At 41.7% G+C, this 22,994-nt stretch overlaps 1 protein-coding gene across 2 annotated transcripts in view; it reads right to left on the bottom strand.

Moving 5' to 3' along the window:
- Positions 1-22,994, bottom strand: part of BEND5 (BEN domain containing 5) — a 911,380-nt gene that overhangs the window by 78,750 nt on the left and 809,636 nt on the right. For both annotated transcript variants that reach the window (XM_027683052.1, XM_027683053.1), the window contains exon 11: positions 7,750-7,912. In XM_027683052.1, the coding sequence (XP_027538853.1) occupies positions 7,750-7,912 (163 nt within the window). The remainder of the gene's footprint in view (positions 1-7,749; positions 7,913-22,994) is intronic.

Raw genomic sequence — 22,994 nt, 5'->3', positions numbered from 1 at the left:
ATGGAGACACACAAACACCACCGCTACGGGCCAGCAGAAAAGCAGAGACCTATCCCAGAGACACTGCAATTGTGCTGTTTATTGCTTTTTGAAAAATGCCTCATTCTAAATGGCTTTTTTTCTCTTCATTCCCATTGACATTTGGGAAAGTTTCTAAGCACAGCACTGGCTAAAGCCCTTTCCTAACCTAAGTCTTCAACCCACAGACATTAGTCTTTAGTTATAATAACCACTCCCCTCAGACATTTCCAACAAATTGTTAATATCTTTTAAACCCTGCTCTCCGTTGCCTTTCAGATTAGCTTTGTCCTTTCCTTTGCACTTAAGTTTAGCAAGTGTTACTAATAGGAATTTAACATTTACCAAAGAATTATTCTAACTAGGAATCTAATAGCATTTGTATGGTGTTCTGAGCACCCAAGAGCCTCACAATCAGTTCTATATGCTTAGTTTTGTCTAAGTTGCTTCTAAGACAAAGGAAAAATACAAGTTTATGGAAAAGCAAGTTTATAAGATCACTGGATACAGCCCCACCTAGGCTAAAGAGCACATCCTCCACCAGCAGTGAGTTGAAGACAGCTAGTGGGATGCAGGGATGATATTTGCACATGTGTCTCTAAGATGCTTATGCTTCCACTGTCCACAGGCTCCCTGTTCCCAGGTAAAGTTGTAAATATTGATGGCTCTCAAGTCAACCTGTCCAAAACCCTAGTCCAGGCTCACAGTTACTGAAGTCTTCTTGCTCTCCAAAGAAGACAAACTCCTGCATTTATGTCTAAAACTGACTTGAGAGCATTTCTATAGGTCTGGATATGCACACTGCTTACATTCTGATCCCACAACCAACATCTGTTCTCTTCCATGTACCTTAGTATCCCTGGGAAAGAAACCTGTGTACACAAGAGGAAGAACATTAATCTGGATCCTCATGGGGACCTCTTTTATAGTGCTCAGGACAACACGACCCTGGAGCAAACCATGGTGCTCAGTCTAATTTGTGCCTTAAAATCTGATAGGACCTGTAGGCTTTCAGTACTTCTGATGCTTCATTCCCCTCAAGATTAGATCTTCAGCTTACAAGCTCCCTTCTACTTAAATCAGGCCTGTGGGTCTGACCTGCTCTCCCTCCTTCCCCACAGAAAGCCATGCAGGCAGCATGCAAAGCACACACAGAAATGAGCCAGTTACTCGAGACCACTCTTCTGCAGCAGCTAAATGCAAGACCATTTCCTCAATTACAGGCATGGTATTTGATACCTGGCTTCTAGCCAACAGGTAACTGGAATCATATGGTTAAATCCCCAGGAAGCATTTTGAAGATGCTTTCCAAGACTGATATTCCTCATTTAAGCGAAAAAAAAATTTCTTCCTTTAAAAGAAAAAGCCACCTTTCTCATAACACTTTGCACTTTTACAGCATCTTTCATCTGAGGCTATCAAAGCACTTTGAGATACAGACCCTAAGAAATCCATTACAAAAATTATACATTTCTCTAAGTTGACTGTAGTCACTTGCCTTAATTTCCATTTCTTTACTGATACTCACGGACAGTATTTGCATAGATTGATGCAGTCAGAGCTACAGGCAACTAGATAAACAAATCTGCATATAAATATAAACTCTCCCCCACAAACACCCTCTCTTACAGTAAAGAAGTATTTATGTACAGCATTGTCCACTGCATTGAATCCTGTGAGGGAGAGAGGTGTGCAGACTGCAACACCATGTTCTGCTTTGTACCTTCATTCCACTGCACTTCATTAAACAGACTTTCACAGTTTCCTAATTTTCTTTGAGCAGGTCCCACTGTATATACCCAATATGAACAAACACACAGATTCCTTCTGGGTATGAGCCAACAGCTGCAACCCTGAAAAATATCAGCTTCTTATATCATTAACTGAGTTTCCATGGTGCCCTGGGGCAGAGATATTGATGCTTGACAGCATTATCACTATAAAGTAACTTTACAACTCTATAATTTAACTCTATGCTTCCAGTAATATTAAGAGCATTTGAAATTGTGGTTGTAAACCTTGACACTTTCACACAGACTGGGGAGCTGACAGAGGATTTTGTTTCCTTTCCTCCAAGACAGCCTTAGACATGGTACTAGGAAATAACCAAATAATGGAGAGAAGATGTGTAAGGAGGTCGCTGTTAGGAAAATCTGCAGGATTAGGATTAATACCACTTTTTGCAAGACACAGAAAGGACCCTGTTTCTAGAAGCTTAGCAGAAGAAGGATGGAGATGTAGACCTCTGGAAGTCTTTTCCTAAGTATGTGCCTGATATACTTTGAAATCATCTTGGCAACAAGCTCTAGCTCAAGTTCAAACATAAGCTACACTGGATAACAACTGCAGAGCTCCCTCAGCTTTATCAGCACAGCCTTTCATACCTCATTGGCTTTTGGTAGTAATGTTGCCTTTACTGGGTGGGAATGAAGCTGCAAGTGCCATAATCTGGCTCATGAGGATCTTCTCTTAAGGATATCACTAGCAGAGCTAGGAGGATCAGGACAGGCAGTTGCCAAAAAAAGAAATTTAAAAAAGCCCAAAATAACCAAGTACATTTGCCCTAGGGGACTCGCAGGTCCATGAAGCTCTAAAAGTTATAGATGCTTTTACTGGAATTGTAGTTTGCATACAGATTTCTTTTCCCCAGGATAGGCATTTACTGAGATCCGAGTACTCTTTAAAAGGAATCTGGATGTAAGCAAATGACTGTTTCCTCCAGGGGATTTAACTACCCAAGTCCCCAGTCAAGCAGCAGGCAGATACTCTGCTGGAACTTAAGAATAAGAATGAACCCAGTGATCCCAACTGTGTCAAGAGTCCAAGATGAGAGATCCTGTTGGGCATCTGAAGAGTCTCCAGTCAATCTAAGCTTTCATTCTCTGCCTGTAGCCACGTAAATACATCTTTATGACCACAATAGAGGAGAGGGTTCAGCAGTGCAACTACACCCTGTTTAAGGGATGCAAGCTTCCAATTCAATACATTCAGAGAAATGGAAAATGCCAAGTGATTTCCTTGCGAGTTGATTCAGTGATACTGTTTTAAGTATTGACATAATCTCTCAGCTGTTTGTAATGTGAAAAGATGTACCTTGGGATAATATTAGTAAGGTCTCTTCTGTGTTCTTCACCCATGGTTTAAAAAATGGGGTGGTTTTTTTCTTGTTTTTTTTGTTTTTGTTTTTTTTTTTACAAAAGAAGTTTCATTAAATTCATTTTCTATATTGAGGCCATTAAATCAAAGAGGTGATGCGCTTAAAAAAGATGTACAGAGAAAACCTGTTCCACTAAACCCTTGGTCCAGGGTTCCAGTCTCCTATTCCACTCAGAAGTGATTTCAATGAGTAAAGCCCTACACATAGATGACTGCAGGCCCACCTTTGGATAGGGGCCTTCCTCATCTGAAAGAAGCTTGAAATTAAGATTAAAATACACAAAATGCCATGGACATGCTGACAACACTGGCACTCACCCACCTTGATGATTATTCTCCCCTACAACTATCAGGCTACAAGCATACCAGTTCTTGCCAGGTCTGCATCGTTTCCATCTTCCTATCTCATGGCTAGACTTTACAAGAGTAAAACCTTTTATTATCTGTTATGGGCTGCCTGCTTTGCAGCGAGGATCCAGTTCAAACACTCTAATAAAGGAATCCAATAGAAGATTTTAAAGCTGTCGATGTGAGAGTCCTTTACTGGCTGCTCTCAGGTCAGGCTGTGACGGCTGCTGCTCACAGCTGTAGTGGGAAGCAATTCCGGGTGCACTGTCAGGGCAGTGCTCAGTCCTACAACTGGGGATTCATCCTTCATCTCCCACTTTTATCCTTTGTTCCTTGCCCAGCTATGAGGCTGGTGTGCACTGAGACAGCTCAGCAGCTGAGCTGCTGGTGGTGAGCGTTACAGAGCAGTTTACAAGCCTCGTGTCATAAGCCCTGTAAATGCCTAGTAAAACATGGAATTTAATGGAAGCATATCAGCTCTTTTTAAAGCTTCTTCACCTGGTGCTGAGCTAACTGTTGCTGTGCTGCCTTTTTAATCAGTTACCACCAAACGTGTGCCTGTGTGAGAAGGGTTTTAAACATTTCTGTGTCCACTTCCAGGCAAGTAACCGACAAGCCTACAATCCTCTTATTATGCCTTCGAAACAGAGCCCGTTCACTGTTATCTGCAGTGCATGTTATCATAGGGTATTCTGCAGAGCCAGGCTTACAGAACACATCCTTAATGTTTCTCATACACCAGGTACATATCAGTTAGACACAGACCCACCAGGCACACACACATGCCTCTTAAGGAATGTATAACAGGACATTTAGGAAGCTACACCTGATGCAGTGCTTTGCTTGCCGGATGAAAATACAAGAGACACTCCAGCAGTAACCATTAGTGATCATGGCTAATCGAGGCCTGAGACATTCATGCAATCATGTTAATTCTCTATGTTGGAAGAGGCCAGAAATTCAACACTTTTATGTCACCATATATGCCCCAAACATACACCCCCTGCACAGACTGAAGGAAGATCCTTCCCTCCTGGATTTCATTTAAATAGTGCAGATTCAGTGGCAAATTTGTTTTTATAGAACATGCCAGGTGTCATCCTCTAAATTCTGAACCAATTCATTTAGAATACATTCCGTCATACTAACTGCAGTAATTTAAAACTGATTTTCACTTCTAATGATACCATTCCATCCTTTTTAAAAATTTTCTTATTTTTCTTATTAAAAAAAAAGTTACTGCCCACACTAACAACGTCAGAATTCAAACAGTTATCAAACTTAAAGTCTGTCTCCCATTTTCATGCATGTAAGGTATCCACTTCTCTCAAAAATTGCAAAGTACGTTTCAGTCACCCAAGTCTGAACAAAATTCATAATCATACCCACTGTAGAAATATATCTATTGCATTCTCATACAGAGGTTTTTATGGATCATAGAGTTAGCATGTAAAACCTGGAAAACATGAAAAGAGGTATAAAACCCACCAACAAATGTATAAAACCACATTTGTATAATGTCGTGAAAGGAAGTAATGATCTTATTTGCCACAAATGCTGTAAAGAAAAGAAGCTGACAGGTATAATTACGTGCCATCAGTGCAAATACAAGACTCTTCAGGGTTTATTCAGTTTTCTCACCTGTCAACAGGAACAACATTAGGCTAAATTAATATTTTATAGGACCTGAAGATCCTAATTTGCTTTGTTCTCTAAAAGGAGCCAGTATGGCTAGTTCTGAATGGGGAGTGTGATCTGCTTTGGAGTCTCTTTTTAAGGCCAAGGGTCCCCTGAATTTGAGACTGAATCTCAGTCTCCACTTCTTAATCCAACATTAGAAGCTTTGAACAATCCTAGCCTCCCTGATTCTGTTTCTGTAGAAAAGAAAACAAACAAACAAACACACCAACCCACAGAACCCCATAGCATCACAGTGGGATGGAAAAAGTCTTAAGAAATATATCTTTGAAGGTAGATTTCCATAATATTTGCCCTATCAGTTCACAGTTCTTAGGCTCATTTATTTGGGCTTGTATTTTCTTCATTTATTTGCTTGACTTGCTGCCTGCATGTAGCTGGATAGTTAATAGAAGCAGCCCTGTCCTTGGAGGCCAATATGCACTGACTGCCTGTGTCTTTGGTTCAGGTCCATTAAAAAATTTGAGCATTAATTAATCACTGACTTGCAAATAGCTTGGAAGGGCTGTTCAGACTAAACTGGAATGCTCTGCAATTGTTTTACTTTTGGTCATAGGCACTTCAGTGATGTGAAACTTCCTCCCCTGCCAGGATAGGATGTACATAAATGCAGTGGCTACTCCTGTGTTGGATCAGACCAGTCTAGAGACTATTTCAAGCAGCCCCATTTCTTTCTCTAACTAGGAAACCGCACATGTGAGGAAGAGCTGTCATAGGCAGCACTCTGACAGAATTCCTCCATTGAAAAGGAAATAATAAAACCTACTAGTGCAGAATGCCAGTGGAGCATAATCCATGGGCAAAGAGCTTCCTCTGCCTGCTGTCTTCCAGGCCAGTCAAAAAGAACTTCCCCTGTTCCAGCCAGCCAGGTGAAACCATAACTGTAGAAATCAAGCTGGTGCTTGAGCTTTCCATACGTCACCTCCAAGAAGGATCTCTGATTTGGGGCCTGTTTTCTGTGCTCCAGTTGCTGATGGGCACAATGACTGTGCTGAGAATGGAGCAGCTCTGCCTGCAGAAGGCAAGGCAAGCCAAGCAAATAGAGATATTAGACCCCACACGTGAAACTTCTGTCCTGTGAAGCACAAACCAAGAATCTTTATGGAAAAGGAAACTAAGCCAGCACAAACTACAAATCACGAAGAAAAACATATACAAGGGAATCGTAATCTCATTTGCATAGGGGCTCTTTCCTCACTGTAAAAATTGTTCTTGATAAATAAGGAAGATAAATAAGCTGCTGTCAGTACAATGAGCACTAAGTGAGGAAAAAAATTAAAGATGAAACCAAGGCATGGGTTCTTGAAACACCAAAATACCAACTTAAGAAAATAAATAGCTAAACCTCACAGCAGTGAAAGTTTTTTCCTCAGTGGCAAGATATACTACATACACATTTATGGCACAAAGCTGTTCCTTGGAAACAGTTAACCTTACAGGGCAAAAAAGAGCTTGTATTCCAAATGCTCAAGCCTGATAAGTCACTTTAATATATTTATCCCCCCTCCTTCCCCCAAATTTCTCTTTCAGTGGAGAAGTCAAACCAGAAACCCCAAATAAATAACAATTACTTTCCCTGCTCCCTGTTTCTCACTCTTATTGCCTCACAGTGTCCCCATATACATGGATGGTGAAGAATTATGCCTTGTATGAAAATTTCCCCCTTGCTACACTAAAGCTTCCCCGACTTCCAAAATGCAGTGGAGAGGTAAATAGGCAATCACAACTAATCTTTCTCCCTCTGCAGTGTTTCTAAACCTGTGGAAATTTCAAAACCTGCCAAGACAGAATGACAAAATGAAATAAAACACCCAAGCTTGAAGTATGGTCACTGGCTATTTGATTGAGCATGGTGACAAAAAGAAAAAGAAACACGTAAAAGCAGATCATGAGACCAGTCAGAACAATTCTACAAATGGCTGATACATTGAGATAGCCAGATGGATATGCGTTTTTTGAGGAATGAAACACTGCTTCTATTTGAGCACTCAAAAATGCCAACAACTTTGTCGGTTTTGTTTTCAGAATTCGCTTTCCATTTCTTTGTCAACCGGCATTAAAGATCTGTCCCCGAGGCAGCTGCAGAACCTAATGGATCCTTTAGAGCCTTTTGGCTGCAGTTCAAAGGCAGAGAAGATGTTTTAACTCAGTACCAAGGATGCACTTTCAACTTGCTATTAAAACAATAATACAAACACAGGGATAATGAGAGAATAAGGAGAGAAATGAAGAAAGAAATGGAAGGCTGTGGAAGGGAATGGATCACAGGCTCTCAGGACTAGTTTCTATAATAAGTGCGTGAGACAATCTCCTACAAGAGGGAAATGGCTTATTTGATCTAATGTCTTTCTCTTCTTGAATTTCCACAGTATGGAGAATCAATATGAGGGAAATTAAAGCATCAGGAGCAGACTCACATTTCCACTTGTGTGTTCCTATCTCAGCAAACTCTTTGGTGAGATAGAAGTATTTACCTTAAGTGCCCAGTTCGTATGTGCCGCAAGGGGAGGATGGATTTCAAAAGGATACAGGCTTCTTCTGTGTAGGGGACAGGAGAAGCAGGGCCACCCAATATGTAGCTGTAGAATGAGACCTCCAGAGTGTAGCAGTAGGATGTATCATTTAACAGCCCACCAAGGAAACGCCGGCCCGTCCCTGCTTTCACAGCGTCTCTGTTGAACGATGTACTGGACTGCAGGAGGAAAAACACAGGGACACGAAGAGAGTTCAGGAGTGGAACAACAGAAGGAGGCTGTTAAAAGAGAAAGCAGCTTCATTCACATTGCCCAATCTCATTTACGCTATAGGAGACTGAACTGTTTTCTGATTATGGCCTGGAGAGGAAGCACGGTTCTGGCACACAGACTATAAATAATGCCTCACAGACTTTCACAAAATTGATCTCAGTTCCCTAGTTATATCAGGTCTTCTCCTCCCCCTTTTGGATAACACAAAGCAAGCCTGAATTCATATGCATGAATTGAAAGCGAGCCTTCCAGATCCCCCATGGTCAGAAGTTAAGCTGTACTCTTACTTGGATATTGGATTCCTTCTTCCCTACTGCATTCCCCTGTATCATAACCATTTTCCCCCACCCCTTAACCTGGACTCTCTTAATCAAAGCAGAAATACAGTGGCATTTACGTTTTGGTGAAACTTTCTCACCTAAGACATTTGACTGGTTCTTAAATTAGGTCACAGAAATTTCCACTTCACTAACTTAAATGTTAACTGGGTGTTGCTCTCTGGGTGGAAAAATATACTGCACTATTCTACAGCATTATCAGCACAGTATAAAAGGCAGTATTTTGTGCTATTACTGAAGATCTGGCTTTAAGAACCCTACAGCTTTATGACTATTCATTTGAGGGGTGGAGGGGAGGACTCCAAGTATTTCCATAAATGAGTTTTAGCTCTCCTTTGAAGGCATGACATCTGGACACTAAAGGGCAGCTCATCTTCAGGTTGTTTGAAGTCTCAGAGCTTGTTCCTACCAGCTAGACAGAAAAATGGATTCTGATTTCATTTTGATTTTCAGACTCTATTCACAAACCTTATAACCATTAGACTGAGCCAATCTGGGCTCAGCACAAACTAGTGACAACCACAAAAAAAAATGATCCAACTTGGATCTGTTGTATAAAAGGTCATAATATCTCCTGCTGTAAGAATTTTATGTTACCAGTGAACACAAAGGACCCTTAACATAGCTTAGTGTTCATTGTGCCCATGGTGAATTCTCTGAGCTGTGCCGTGTCCTCCTAAGGAGCCTTAAGGCTGGTGTCTTTTCTTGCTAACACATTGTCAATATTTAGGAATTCCACCCCTTACCAAAACCAGGGAAAATAAGATTTCCTTTTCATTTAAAAAATTGGATGCAATGGTTCAAAATATTAAACTTCTCTAGACTGAGAAAAATCAGACTCAGACTGAAATGAGCAACCATTCTTGATAAATAGTGTATGCCAGGAGATATAAAGAGTGGAAATACCTGTGGGTTTATTAACATTCTGAATGTCTTGAAGTCTCTCTCATTTGGAAAAAGGAAGGTTTTCCAGGTTAATTAGAATAAGATGGAATTGGGTTTCTTATTAGCATTATATATAGTTGTTTCCAAATGCAACTTGTCTTTGTGGTAACATAATATTTAGCTTTGTGGTAATTGGTACACAGAATTCATTCTGCTATGTACATATAATGTAATTTCCACCAAATTACATGACAGAAGCCTTCAGGATATTCTGAATACTTATGGGACAGGGAGGTAAGTCACTCATAAGGAATGTTGGGGAACTTAACTGTTAATCTGATACATGGAATAAAATACTTGAAGAGGTCTACAAGAAGGAATGTTCTCTGCCTTCCTGCAAAAGAAGCCTTCAAAAATCTGCTGAGACCCTGAAACTGAGGGAAGCTTTGTCTTCAGTTAAATTTCAGAAACATAAAGGAAGATGATCATGCTCTGGGGATTGCTTCCTAAGTCAAGTGAACATTGCCTTCAGAGGATAGTGCTTTGTGTTCAAACAAATGCCTGAGGTGGGACTTTTAATGCATGACAGCATCAGCTGGATGGAGTCAGCTCAAAGTAAGGAGACAACTAATGTGTCAGGACATGATATTGGAGTTTGTGTGCAGAAGCATCACTCACAAGGGAACGAGCTAATTCTCTGTCTGTGTTTGGCACAGGGAAAACAAAGAAAATGTGGGAGAAGTGACTCAGTGAAGACATTAGGGATAGAAGTACTTCAGTGAGTAGGAGACTCAGTTACTGATACGGAGTATCTATGAAGATTATGGAATCTCATCAACTAGGTTTAAAAACAAATTGTACAAGTATCTGCTGAGTACAGTTCATGTCTTTGGGATACAGTTAGCACATAAGGTCCTTTACCTATTTTCTATAATTTTAATCAGGCCAGAAGGTTATGAGTGGAATTCCTCATAGATGGTTCTTGGGATAAATCTTACATAATATTTTCATCACAGTTCTTGGCACGGTTAAGGACAACCATGTCAACAAAATTTGCTGATGACACATTGTGGAATGAATCATCATTATGGAGGAGGTTCTGAATATCATACAAATGAAAAAACAGTGGGATGACTTTGAGGGCCAGAGTGATTGTAGTCAGATGAAACTCGGCCGCACAAGTGCCAGGTCATGCACTGACACATAATAACAAACAGTCTGTGCTATAGGCTGAAACCTCATCAGCTGGAAACAGATAAAGAGAGAGTCTGATGTGTTACTTCACTGAAGTGATTTTTGCTTTCTGGCAGAAGTTGAATGCAGTTATTGGCAAAATTATACTTACCGTATTTCAAAAGTGAAGCATAAGTAGCTTCAATAACTTGAAGAAGGTTTTGTAAATGGCCAGAAAAAGAAAATTTGGATCTTTCCAGAATTTGAATTTTTATAATGCTATTTTGTGTGGTTTGGGGTTTTTTGTTTTGTTTTGTGGATTTTTCTCTCTCTCTTTTTTTTTTTTCTTTTTTTTTTGGTTGGTGTTTTGTTTGTTTAATAGAAAACTTCCAGTTTCGGCTGTGCAAAATTACTTGAAATGGCAATGGCATTAATAAAATCCCATGTTCCTTTCTTTGCCAAGTAGTGCTGCATTTCCAGGAATAAAAAGAAGCTGAACCTTCATCTAGGTGCACAAATGTAGATTTTGGAGGTTAACATTGTCCTCATTTTTAAAAAAAATCTGATGGCATAGACCAATTTGATGTCTTGAGTGAAAAGTATAATCTCTCATTTGACTCAAGAAGGTTGGGGTAGAGAGAACATAAAACATACATGTTTTGAAGCAGAGGCTTGGGCTTGGCTCTAAAGCAAATATTATAAGACAAAATGTGATTTGATATTTTAGATGATAAGAAGAAAATTACAGATTAAAGAAAATTTAGGTAATGACAAGAAAGGGCAGCAGCTACTTGCTAGAGTCCAACCTTCTACTCACTATTTCAGGTCAGGATAAATGGAGTGGAGAAATAAACAGGCAAAACTTTGACTCCTCCCCACAACTGACTTGGAGTTTTGTATGCACATTTATTTAATCAAACTCAAATCTGGGGAAAAGAGGGATGGGGTGGCAAGAGGGGGGCAAGAACACAGGTCAACTTGTCTGCAAATGAGTCTCTCGCTTTTCTGGGATAATATATTTCCCTAAACCCCTTGCAAAGCTGAACTGAACTCATCATTAAACAAATGCACTGAGCTGGCACAGCAGGAGAACAGCTAAACAAATATTTATTTCTCCAAGGCTGAAACACATGGAAGTGTCAACAACAGCAGCAGCAAGAAGTAAAGTCTGGAGGGTGGGGGAAAACCAAAGACTTTGAAGTTCCTAAATAGTGATATTTGTATAAAATCAACAACAATGCATTATTAAAACACACAGATACATTAAAGCTCACAGAAGGACTTTGCTTCCCGGCTGGTGTGAGAAAACTCAGTGAACAAATAGCTATCTACAGGATTAGAAGCTGCCAAGCAATCCAGTTTTAAAGGAGCAGAGAAGAAAGGGTGAAGGATTCCCTTACCTTCTGGTGGCAAGAAACCCACCAGAAAACCACCCTTGGATTTCAAACACACTTGGGAGCCAGAAGGTGTGTTGACCCTCTCTGTACATCTCAGGCATTAGTGGCAGCTTCCCCAGGACTTCCTACCAGATTTCATTCCTCCTTCCCATTCTGTGCTGAATAGCTTCTGAGTGGCCAGTTTCCCCACTGGGAATGACAGGGAATGAGCAGCCAAGCAGTACAAAGACATTTGTGAACCAATTGGACCGTATTCAGACATTGCAGCAGACTAAGATGCTTGGAGGGAAATGAGGGAAAAAAAAAAAAAGGCATGTAAATTCTTTCTGGAGTGGTTTCAAAGCAGAAAAAAAATCTTGGTCCTTGGTCAGACCTCTCAATGTGCCAGAACCCCTGTCTCCAGGGCAGCGTTGTCTCTTGGCTGGTAAGGACACTCTACCACACAATGTCTCTCCTCAGTGAATTCAGCCCCCTGGTAGCCAGTTTACAAGCTCAACAGCTTGGGCAGCTCCCATAGGGCTGAGGGATACTCTTGGTTTCTCAGCACTGCTCCATCTTCCCGCTAACTATCACTGGGATGAATGCCCCGAGCAGTCCATGTTCACAGACCGAGGGCAGGCAGGTTGCTGGTTGCCTCTGCATGCCTGTATCAATTGGTCACAAGAGCACTTCCAAAAAGCAAAGAGGGAGAACAGCACTTTTCCAACACATCTGAGACTGAATTTTGTCCAAGTCCACCCTTTGTAGTCCTGGTGAACTTGGAGTCTGAGTGGTTCAGTGTGGTGGGTGCTTCAACTGGTGGGACCTCGTCCCCAGTGTATGTGGAGGGGGATGACTTCAGAGGGGACTTGTGTCGCTTAAGCATCAGAAAACCTTGGGCTGCACAAAAGGAAAAATTGGAGGCAAAACCCAGTAAGTCTGGATCCACTTTTCAGTGGAAAAAGAGATGCCAAAAAAGGCTGAAATGTCAAGCAGGCTATGTCCAGCTGGTGATGGATGGGAGCTTACCTTTTACTGATGGTAGGACAAAGTTCTCCTACAGAACTTGTTGGAGAATTAATCTTTGTCATCTTCTGAAATTGGTCAACACATTAAGTAAAAGAGGAACAAAGTATGACCACAATGCAAGTCAGACCTTGCCAGGCTCCTGTCATGGGAACTGGGGTATGGACTGCACATCATTTATGATCAGCCCTAAGGTGTTTCTCCAACCCAGAAAGAAACAAAACAACAAGATATGAACGACTGAGAAAATCGCCAACCAGACAGAAATCTGATCACAGGCTTTGATAGATTGTAGAAGATGAATTTCTGCTGTATCAAGGTCCAGGGGGTTCCTGAAACCCATCAGATTTTACCAGCTGTTCACATCTAATGTCACACAACTGATTGTGGATGTGCCCATGGAAGGAAGTAGCGAACTGCAGATATCTTAAAAAATCTGAGCTCTAGTGTCCACATGAATGTTTTCCAGATCATTTCTCCTCACAAACAGAGTATCTGCATGAAACTAAGACTAAAGAGATCTTCCCAGTTGCTGTCATATCTAGATGATGTAGGTCCAGGAAGTGCTTTACAATAGGATGTAGTGTGTTCAAGTACACGCTCAAAAATCAGAGAATCATGTTAGAAATCTTTCCAGGAGAAGAGCAGAGACAAAAAACACCAAGAGGATTCATAATTAGAGAATGGTTTCATATTACAACACATAAAAATATGCTGGGTCACCCTATGCCATTTCCATAACTGTACTTCCCAACTCAGCCTAAGTACTCCTGAAAAAAACCCCTCTCCAAAACCAGAAAAATGTCACATGTTTTGCTCCTTCTCTAGTTGAGCAATAAACACTTTACCTACTGGTGTAAACTGGGATTATGCACACAAATAATCATGTTCTCCATTTATCAATACCAGCAATGGCCAAGCGTAATCAGGACTCAGTTACAACCTCACCAGAGCTATCCACTGAGGCTGCTCTCATAGATGAAGAACAAGCTTTTTATCCAAAGCAGGTCTGACCTCTACGAACCCTCAACTCACTGCCCCAGTGTAGCAAAAAAAAAAGCGATAATAAAAAGTTAGTGCTCTAGAAAAAAGGAATGACACACTTGTCATCAAGGAAGAATAGACGTGCCATTGGGAAATGGAGTGGAGCCCAGACAATGTCAAATCCATCTCAGTGGAGAATTTTACAGTATCAGCTATAACTCACTCACTCTCATTTTCTAGAATGCTTTATTGAAGTCTGCAAAAGTCAGAAAGAGAGCACGGAAAGGCACTGGCTTTGGAATCTTTGCCAGAGAAGTTTGCAAATAGCAATGTTACAAACTGTGACCTTTGTGTTTGCCCCTCCTCAGGGAGCCATAAGAGGGGTGCCACTGACATCTCACTTTCTTCATATGGATAGAGCCAATTCCTGCCAGGACATGTCCAGCATTCACTGCTTTCACCCTGCCATTCTTGCTGCTGGTAGCCCACTGAGCTATCTTACAAGCAAAACTTATCTCCTTACTTCTCTGAAAGCACAGAGGGAACTTCTCACTTCAAAAGCCAACTTAACTCTCTCATCACACCCATCTCTCACCAGCTCCATTAACTCTTTTAATAGACTGGAAAACATATGTATTTGTGTTTTGGGGTTTTTTTGGTGATAGACTATCAACTCCATGCCAACTGGGTCTAGAGACTTGGAAATCATGGCATTTGTGAGGCTGCTATCAGGTGGCCTTCTTCCAGTTTATTTGACAAACAAGCTACTAAGTCAGCATCTAAAATGTAGATGGAATTATTTAACAACAACAACAAAAAAAGATAGAAAAGAAAAAAAAAAGAAAAAAAATCCCCAAAGCAGACAGCTGATCTGAAGGAGGTAGCAGGCAAAGATAAGGATTCTGGAAGCAGAGATGTGATGAAATGGGAACAAAGTCAGAATTACTCCACAATTCATGTCCTCTTGCAACTTTGCCATGTTTCTGGTGCACAGGAGGAAAACTTATTTCATCTCAAAATCAATTGTGACTACTGAAATTTGGGAAGAGGAGGTTTTGAAAAGTTGAGGGTCATTTCAAAGAGGAATCCCATTTCTTGAAGTTTTTCCAGTTCCCTTAGGAACAGCCAGATTGGACTAGTATTCCTGTGAATAGGGCTCAGTCACTCTCACAGATGGCTCTGCAGTTGACAGCATTTTGTTTCGTAACTTCTGTGCCTGGTAGGAAACACTGAGGTGGGCAGCAAAGTTTGGGTTTAACTGGGGAATATTCTCTGATCTAGAATTTGATTTGCAGAAATCTGAGAAAAGGCATGCAGAGGAGATCTGAAACAGTTTGACCTGTCCCAAGAATGTGAGAATGCCTAAAACTGAAATTTGAAGGCTAAATAGCCTCAAATCCTAGGAGATTTTCACCATTCCACTAGCTGTCTCTTTTTGCCTTCTTCCTCCTGCTCAGAGGAAAGCAGAGCAATGACCCTTTCTTAAAGGCAGCACTGTAGGAGTACCATGAACACAACCTGCCTAGCACCACATTCTCAGGCTTTAAAGAGCAATTCTCCTCAGAGAAATAACAATTTAAAGGTACATTGTCACCACACACACATCTGCTCCCTTAGGGGCTTCATTATCCCTGTAATGTGCAGTTAAGGAATACCAGAACTTTCCCACTCCCCATCCCTCCCAAGTGTCTTTCAGTCATGCCTGCTTAAGTTTGCTGATAAAAACACATATTTGCATGGTCATTAGCAGAGAGGTTGGAAGGAGGGAGCTTTATAAGCTCTCAGTTTATGCCTCAAGACCAAAACTACCAAATGAGTTCTCTTTTTTTTGGAAGCTCTGTAGTCAGAAAAGTAACTGGCCTTCACGCTTCAGGGTTTCAGCTGTTCACCTGCAAGAACTACAGTAGCTGTTCATTTTACTGCTCATTAATATCCGTGCTCTGCTGTACAGCTCCAGGACTGAAGCAGGTCTCCACAGCCTGCTGCCTGTCTCTGCACCTTGTACCAGTCACACTGGCAGCACCAGTGCAGGGGCTTGGCCTGCAATCCACATTCACTAGGGTCCATCCTCACACGCACTGAAGCTGCTTGTACTCACAGCTCCAACCTCCCCCAGTGCTGCAGCACTGAAGACGCTTATTGAGTCCACTGGCTTTGCCACAGCAGGTGGAATCCAAATCAAAACAGCAGCTCTTTTGAGAAAGCTTCTTAAACAACGCCTGCAGCACCTTCACAGAGTCAGACAAAGGTTTCCCTACAGAGCTGAGCAGCCCATCACAGCCCACTTGAGAAAAAAAAAAAAGAGGAGGAGGCAGATTTCACTCTGTCTTATAAGCAAAACTCAGAATTCCTCTTGCTACTAGATTTTGCCATCCCAAACATGCACACACAGAGTCCTCAGGTCCTCCTCAGGTCTTCTCAGCTCCTCCCTCAGTGAGTCTGCAGCTCCCTGTCACCAGAAGTTAACTTAACCACATGTGACAATGTCACCTACTCAAACATTAACCTATGCCCAACCTGTCACCCATTAACCAGAGTTAGCCTGGAACTTTTTTCCCTTTAAAAAGACAACCCAAGCTGTAACCAGTAATAGACACAAATAGGGGATCTCAAAATGCTTCAATTCTTAAGCTCTGCCAGGGGAGGTTTAGGTTGGATGTTAGGAAGAAATTTTTTACAGAGAGAGTAATCAGACATTGGAATGGGCTGCCCAGGGAGGTGGTGGATTCACTGTCCCTGGAGGTGTTTAAGGTGAGACTGGATGTGGCATCAGTGCCATGGTCTGGGAACTACAGCGGGGTTGGATCAAGGGTTGGATTTGATGATCTTGGAGGTGTTTTTCAACCTGGTTGATTCTATGATTTTATTCTAAGAAAATATGTGCTTTTCCCCCTGTTTTTTTTACTAATAGCAGCCTCTGCTTCTCAGAGCACATCCTTCCCCAAAGATGCCGATGATGGCATTTCCTAGTCTAAGCTCTGCAGAATAATCACACTGTTTAGAAAATAATTCGAGTCTCTGGAGTTCTCACTTTCTCCATTTGTCAGGAGAAAATGAGACGTTTCCTCAAAATATACAATAAAATAGCCTCTAGCAATAGCCTGCAATGCTTCTCTTTACAGTAGTTTTATGAGTGTGTGTGTGTGGTCTCCTGGGAGTGCTTTCATAATCATTTATACAAATGACAAAAACTTAGGACAATGTGAAGCAGAAAGGAAAATACACCCGTCATGCACACAGTTGCTTTCAATAGTCTGAAAAAGTGGTTTGCTCTGTGGAAAATAGATGTTCTGCTCACTTGTAGGCCTAAATCAGGAGGTTACAACCTTCCTGAGGAGGGACAGCATATTGTACACTTCTCCCAGGACAACCCAATACAGCCCGTTGCTCAAACTCCTTCTAGGATCTCTCACTGCTCCAGAACAGTTCTCTGAGCCAGAGTTGTATTCTACATATGTTAAAATATCACAGAGTTAAAGAGGTAATACCCAAAAAGATTTCCTGGGAGGGGAACGGGTGCCCAGTTCTTAACCAGCTTCCTACCCCTCCTTCACAGCACAGTTTGTCCCAGCTGAGGGAATTCACAGTGCTCTGCAGGAGAAGCAGCTTGCATGGGAAATCTACAGGAGCTCCTTTCATTTCTGATGCTCTGGGAGGCTGTCACCTGCTCCCAGCATGTTGACATTAGGTTAGAGTAATGACAGTCTTTGAAAATACACCATAAAATTGCTATGAAAACTTGTTTCTTCTGTGGATTTTCTAAATTTCTACCCCTGTGAGGATGGAGAAGGGACTGGCAACTGCTACGTGCACAAACAATAAGGCAAGAACGTACTTAAAGAAAACCTGTTTTGCTCAAAAACTTCTCTTCCCCCCCCCGCCACTTTTCCTTCTCTTTGCAATACAAATTCAACCTTCTGTATACAAAGAGGGGTGGACTGGTGCAGCACAACCTAATGGAGCAGCTTCACTTTGCTGAGACTCTCCAGAGGGCAGAATTCTTGTGAGACCAAAGCCTATAACACTTAGGAACACAGGCTTTACAATCTGTTCCCTGTGCCACCAGAAACACTTTTCCTCTCTCACCTCACCCAGCCTCCAGGAAAAATAAATAAATAAATGGACTTATGGAGCAACACGGCCAAGAAACATCGAGCAGAAATACATCCCAAAGGGGTGCTAAAGCACATAATAGCTGTATTTGTCTTCCTGGATATGCCTCTGTACAAGGCAACAAAAAAGGAGGTAGGATCATTTGTTGTGCTCAGGTTTTAAGAGATTTCTGAGTAGATCTGTTAAGCTTGCATGATGTTAACAAAACCTACCTGAATGCAACAGCTTTGGCCTTTTTGGGACAAGAGTCTTTTTTTGCCAAAACAGAAGAGAGGCACTTAGGAGACAATGGTGCAAGTCAGTATGGAATTCAGGATAAATGCTAGGCCTGAGCAACTTTCTGATTGCTTCCTGCCCCGCCATATGCAACACAAACTTATTCGTTATTATTTTGGAACAGATCATTGGGATTTGGTCATTCAGTGTTCAGGAGTTGATATTACTCTCTCAAGCATTTGTGCCAGCACTCCCTTTAGACATGGCCCAAAACACATTGGGATAAATAATAGGGATCCCAAGACTAAGAGGGAGACCAGGATAAATCATAAGAGCCCAGCGAGGCTGCTGTGGGAAGAGGTTTTCTCGAATGAACACGTGTTCTCTAATAAAGCTTGAATGAAGGGGGTGGTGTTGAAATGAAAACAACAGACCCAGAATGTGTGGGTCAAAGGCAATAGGTAAAAAATAGAGAGATTAAAATATTTTTCTTTGTTGCTCTGTGTTTGATATCCAGACCAAAAAAGCCAAAACAAACCAACCCAACAAAAAAACACAACAAAAAGTACTAGTGCAAATAATTCCACATCTGAATTTTCTCATATTGCTGAGAAAATGATACTCTCCAAAATATGTTTTAGTTACATGCATTATGGCACTGGGGTTAACAACAGGTTTCCCTAAAGGAAACTGGGTGGGTTGTTGTCCAGAGACTTCACTGTTGAGCGTGAGCACGGTATAAAATATAGGGAAGTGCTGACAAAGAAACCAGACTGCCACTTGGGAGATTCAAATTTTATTCTCCAGTTTCTCCGAGCAAATAACTTCCCAGCAACTCTCTATCTCTTTCCCAGCACGGCTGGAAGTTCTTGGGATTGTGGACTTCCTCAGTCGTTACCCAATGCCCAACATAATGAGACCCCAAGTTTTTATCAGGATCTTTGGCTAACCATGGCACACAAAGGACGAAGAGTATTTCTAAGGAAGGTGCTCTCCTGGGAGATCGAATCCAAGAAAATTAAATGAGAACTCGAAGGTATCCCAAGTGCCACCAGTTCAGAGTCCAAAGGGAAAAAAAACCTAATAAGATCAGGCCAAGCCTTTTTCCTTTAACTGCATAGAAAAGCAATCTGTATGAAGTGATAAAGCCATTCAAGAATGTCTGCGGTTGTTTCTTTTAAATGAACCAGAGAGAACAGATGGTCTCCTCTCATACTGTCACAGAGGTCAAAATTAGCCACCCCTAAGACTAGCAGGTTCTTGAAATGCTCAAGTGCTTGTGTCTGGTCGTTATGACTAATCCACTCTCCAGAACAAGAAAGGTCAAATGAAGAACACCCCTCCAAATACTGCAACTACTCCTAGCCATGGCTGATGTTTAAGGCACTCAGACATGGTGTCAACAGCTGCTCCTAAAACCCAATGAGTCAGCCTTTCAAAAGAGCTTGTCAGCTCTCACTGTTAGAGCTTTCATACAGATTATATTTACTCCTCAGTGTTTAAAAATATCCTTCTTAAACATTGAAAATATAAAATGTTTTCCTTACAGATTTTGTCCCCTTTGCCCAGGCAGCTGCCTAAGAATGTCTCATTTATTTATCTGGGAGCAAAACTTCCCAGCCTTTCTCTCACTTTCCTCTTCACATGCTGATATCTAAACCAAAGGCAGGCCTCTGTGTCTGAAGTCATGTACAAATGAGGAATTTCTGGTCCCTTTCACAGCTTATGCCTACAAGCCACAGTCAGCCTTCCAGAGTGCTGCAAGGTCAAGTGTTTTGCCCAACAGGTAGAGCCCAGAGACATTGGGTGACTCTCATTTGGTCCTACAACAGCCATGTGGGTACAAATCCCCTATCCATCCCCTACTCTAATCCCCAATCTCCCTTAGATGCTGTCATTTAAATAAAAAGGCCTATTGGAAATGACAGGTGAAGGAAGCAGCCCAGGCATGAAATGCACTCTAAAGTATATTAATAGAAGGTTGCCAGACAAAACGGCACAAGGCATTTGATCACATCGTCTTAGGCTTGTTGTTCATGCTCCTTTGCATCTGGCTGCGTGATTTCTGCCAGATTCTCGGCTGGAGGAGCAGGCTAGGATTTGCCTGCTTTCCCTAACCCGTGCCGGGCTCAGCTGCAATCATGCAGAGCACTGAAATAAATCCCTTTGAGTTGGGATTCATTCCGAACATGTAAAACCCAAATGACTGCTTCTCCAAAGTGAATCCCATTTCACAGCAAGTAGGTTATTAGTGTGGAACTCCATACAAGTAGCCTGCATTCAAAAGCTCTCTGCATTATTAATAGAAGATGAGCTTTTGACATCAAAGGAGAACCATTATGTATGCTAAACGGTGGCAAAAATTGTACCCGCACTTCAAACCTTTTCAGTTCTTTGTCCCTTGTAAATCAATCAAGGTTGACAGATGCTTTAAGGAGAGTAATCTTTTCAATGATACTGTCAATGGATAGCATAATGGAACATTGTCTCTGTGCTGTGTGAAGACATGGAGCTAGTCAATTATGGACAACACTTCATGCAGCCGCCAGTTTTCACTTGAAGTGCTGCTGTTGAAGTATTATAATCCCAACAAATGGCCGCAGCAGCATACAATGTAAATGAGACCTCCTGAAGCTTTGGAAAATTAATTAGTAACAACAGTGGTCCATTCCCACACTTTCAAACACCAGCCTGGTAACGTTAACGATGCACTTCCCCCCCTTCCCTTTGAGCAGGCAGTAGGGCATATTTACATACACTATTTTAAGTCTTCAGCACATTTCCCCCCTCCCTTCAATTTAAATGCAGGAAGTTCTGGATTCCTTTCCTCTCTTCACCTGATATTTCCAACTGGTCGCATAGCCCACATGGTTAGAGCTGAAAAGAAGAAAACAGACTTTCCTACTTGGAGACAGCAGGAGTAGTCACTTCACACACATCAGACAGCTGGTGGCTGTCTCCTTTTCCAACATTTATGTCCACTCAGCTGCCCTGGGAAGATTGGCCTGGATGGATGGTGGGGAAAAGCTTCCAGCCTCAAGAGACCAGTAGGATGTTAGCTGGAAGACAATGGTAGTGAGTGCCAGTAGCACCGTGGTTGCACTCTGGTGCATTGGATGCCAACATATATATCTGACTGCCAGTTCCTACAGGAAGGAGATCGAGAGTCAAAGGGGAGAGACTGTGCTGTTTATTTAGCTATTGGTTTCCATTTCCTATACCATTTTCTCAAAGATTTTCCCTTTGCCAAGCAAGGCTTGTGCTAAGAGGAACACTTAATCTCCCACTGTAGCAGAGAGAAATTCCCACACTTGAGCACAAAAATTCTCAACTCCTATCAATTGCAGGTTTTCATTGCTATGATCTGTGAATGCCCCTTATATGTTATGTGTTTTTGAAACAATCAGATGCAGATAAGAAACTTGATCACTGAGGTCTCCTCGGATAAGAAGAGGCTGATTCTTGTACCCCACTCCCTCTTCCCCAGATTCCAAACAGCTGGGAACAGATACAGCTGCTGTCCCTCCTCATTTAGATTTGGTCTTCTGCACTCTGGACAGTTCTCTGAGAAGCCCTTGCAATGGTTGACTGCAGAAAGCTTCACACTGCAGCAGTCCCCTGAACTCCCAAAACATACAGACAATTGTTAAGCAAATCTGACAATGGTTAAACAACACTTTGAGACAATAGAGGAAGCAACAGAAGCCACACACCCTCCCATGCATTACCAGACAGCTGCCATTGGTGATGCCAAGGAGAAAAGGGAAATATTTGGTCTACTAGAGGCCCCTCTTCCTCAGAGCAGAAAAGACAGAGGAAAGGATATCTTCTGCCTAGCCTTGGAAAAGTCAGAGACTGATCCAATCTTTTTCCCACTCTTGCGTAAAACAAACTACCATAGAATAGAGAAATGATTGGGAATTGGGAGGTTTAAGGTCCTTCCTTCCTTCTGCTGGATCACATATGTCAAGAAAACAATGGCAGAGCTCTATTTCTACATTCAATTCCCATCCAAACTCCACAGTGCAAGATACACAAACAGAAGACAAAAAAATTATCTCCTGCATATTGATAAGAAAGCTTTAGGCCAGCATTCTTGCCATGATGAAAACGGCCTTTTCTTTCAATTACATTTTGTTTTGCTTGTGGACTTGTCTGCTTTTGTATCTGTTTTAAATTTTGTTTCTCTAGAGCTAAACACATGGAATGGTGCAGGGTCCCTATCCTCCCTCTGCCACCACCTCTGCCACAAGCTGGCTGGAGTGGCACTGCAGCAGAGGCAGGCACCACGACCCAGCTGTTCTAGACCCTGACAGGAGACACAGATTCATTTCTCAGTACCAGGAGGATGAAGTATAAGCAAAAAGGGGATGTCAGAGACTGAGCAAGGGAGAGCTGTGTAGAAGCAGCTTCGCTGGGAGCTCCACAGATGTGCCAGGAGAAGCAATCAAGCTGTTGCAGAAGTCTTGGGAGTTGTGTGCTCTACTTGCACAGCTTTCAGGGAAAACTGGTGCACAAAAGAGCCCCTGGAAAGGGCCAGGATGTCATACTTGGACACACTGGACCACTCTTAAATCTACTGATTTCTGCAAAGCGACTGCAATGACTGTGTGCTAAGGAGCTCTTCTACTCTATTTGAAACTTGTTCAAAAAACACGTGCCCCTTTTCAACTCATTAGAAGAGCTCACCATTTATTTCCAGAACAGTTTTCCATGGTAATATCAAAGAATTTCAAAAGCACACATTGCCTTTGCCACAACTTTTAACAGAAGATTACCTAACCTTTTCTTTCGAGCTAGTTATTTTTCTTTCTATTTGTTATTATGTTATTATTTAGAGTGTAAAAGTAAAGTAACTGACAAAATAATAAAAAACAATGGAACAATAAAGCCGATCCAGTTGATCAAAAGACAAA

Source organism: Neopelma chrysocephalum, unplaced genomic scaffold (genome assembly GCF_003984885.1).
Source record: "Neopelma chrysocephalum unplaced genomic scaffold, ASM398488v2 Primary Assembly neopelma1_64, whole genome shotgun sequence".
NCBI classification, from domain to species: Eukaryota; Metazoa; Chordata; class Aves; order Passeriformes; family Pipridae; genus Neopelma; species Neopelma chrysocephalum.
The sequence above is the reverse complement of the archived record's forward strand: the minus strand, read 5'-3'. Positions and strand labels throughout refer to the sequence as shown.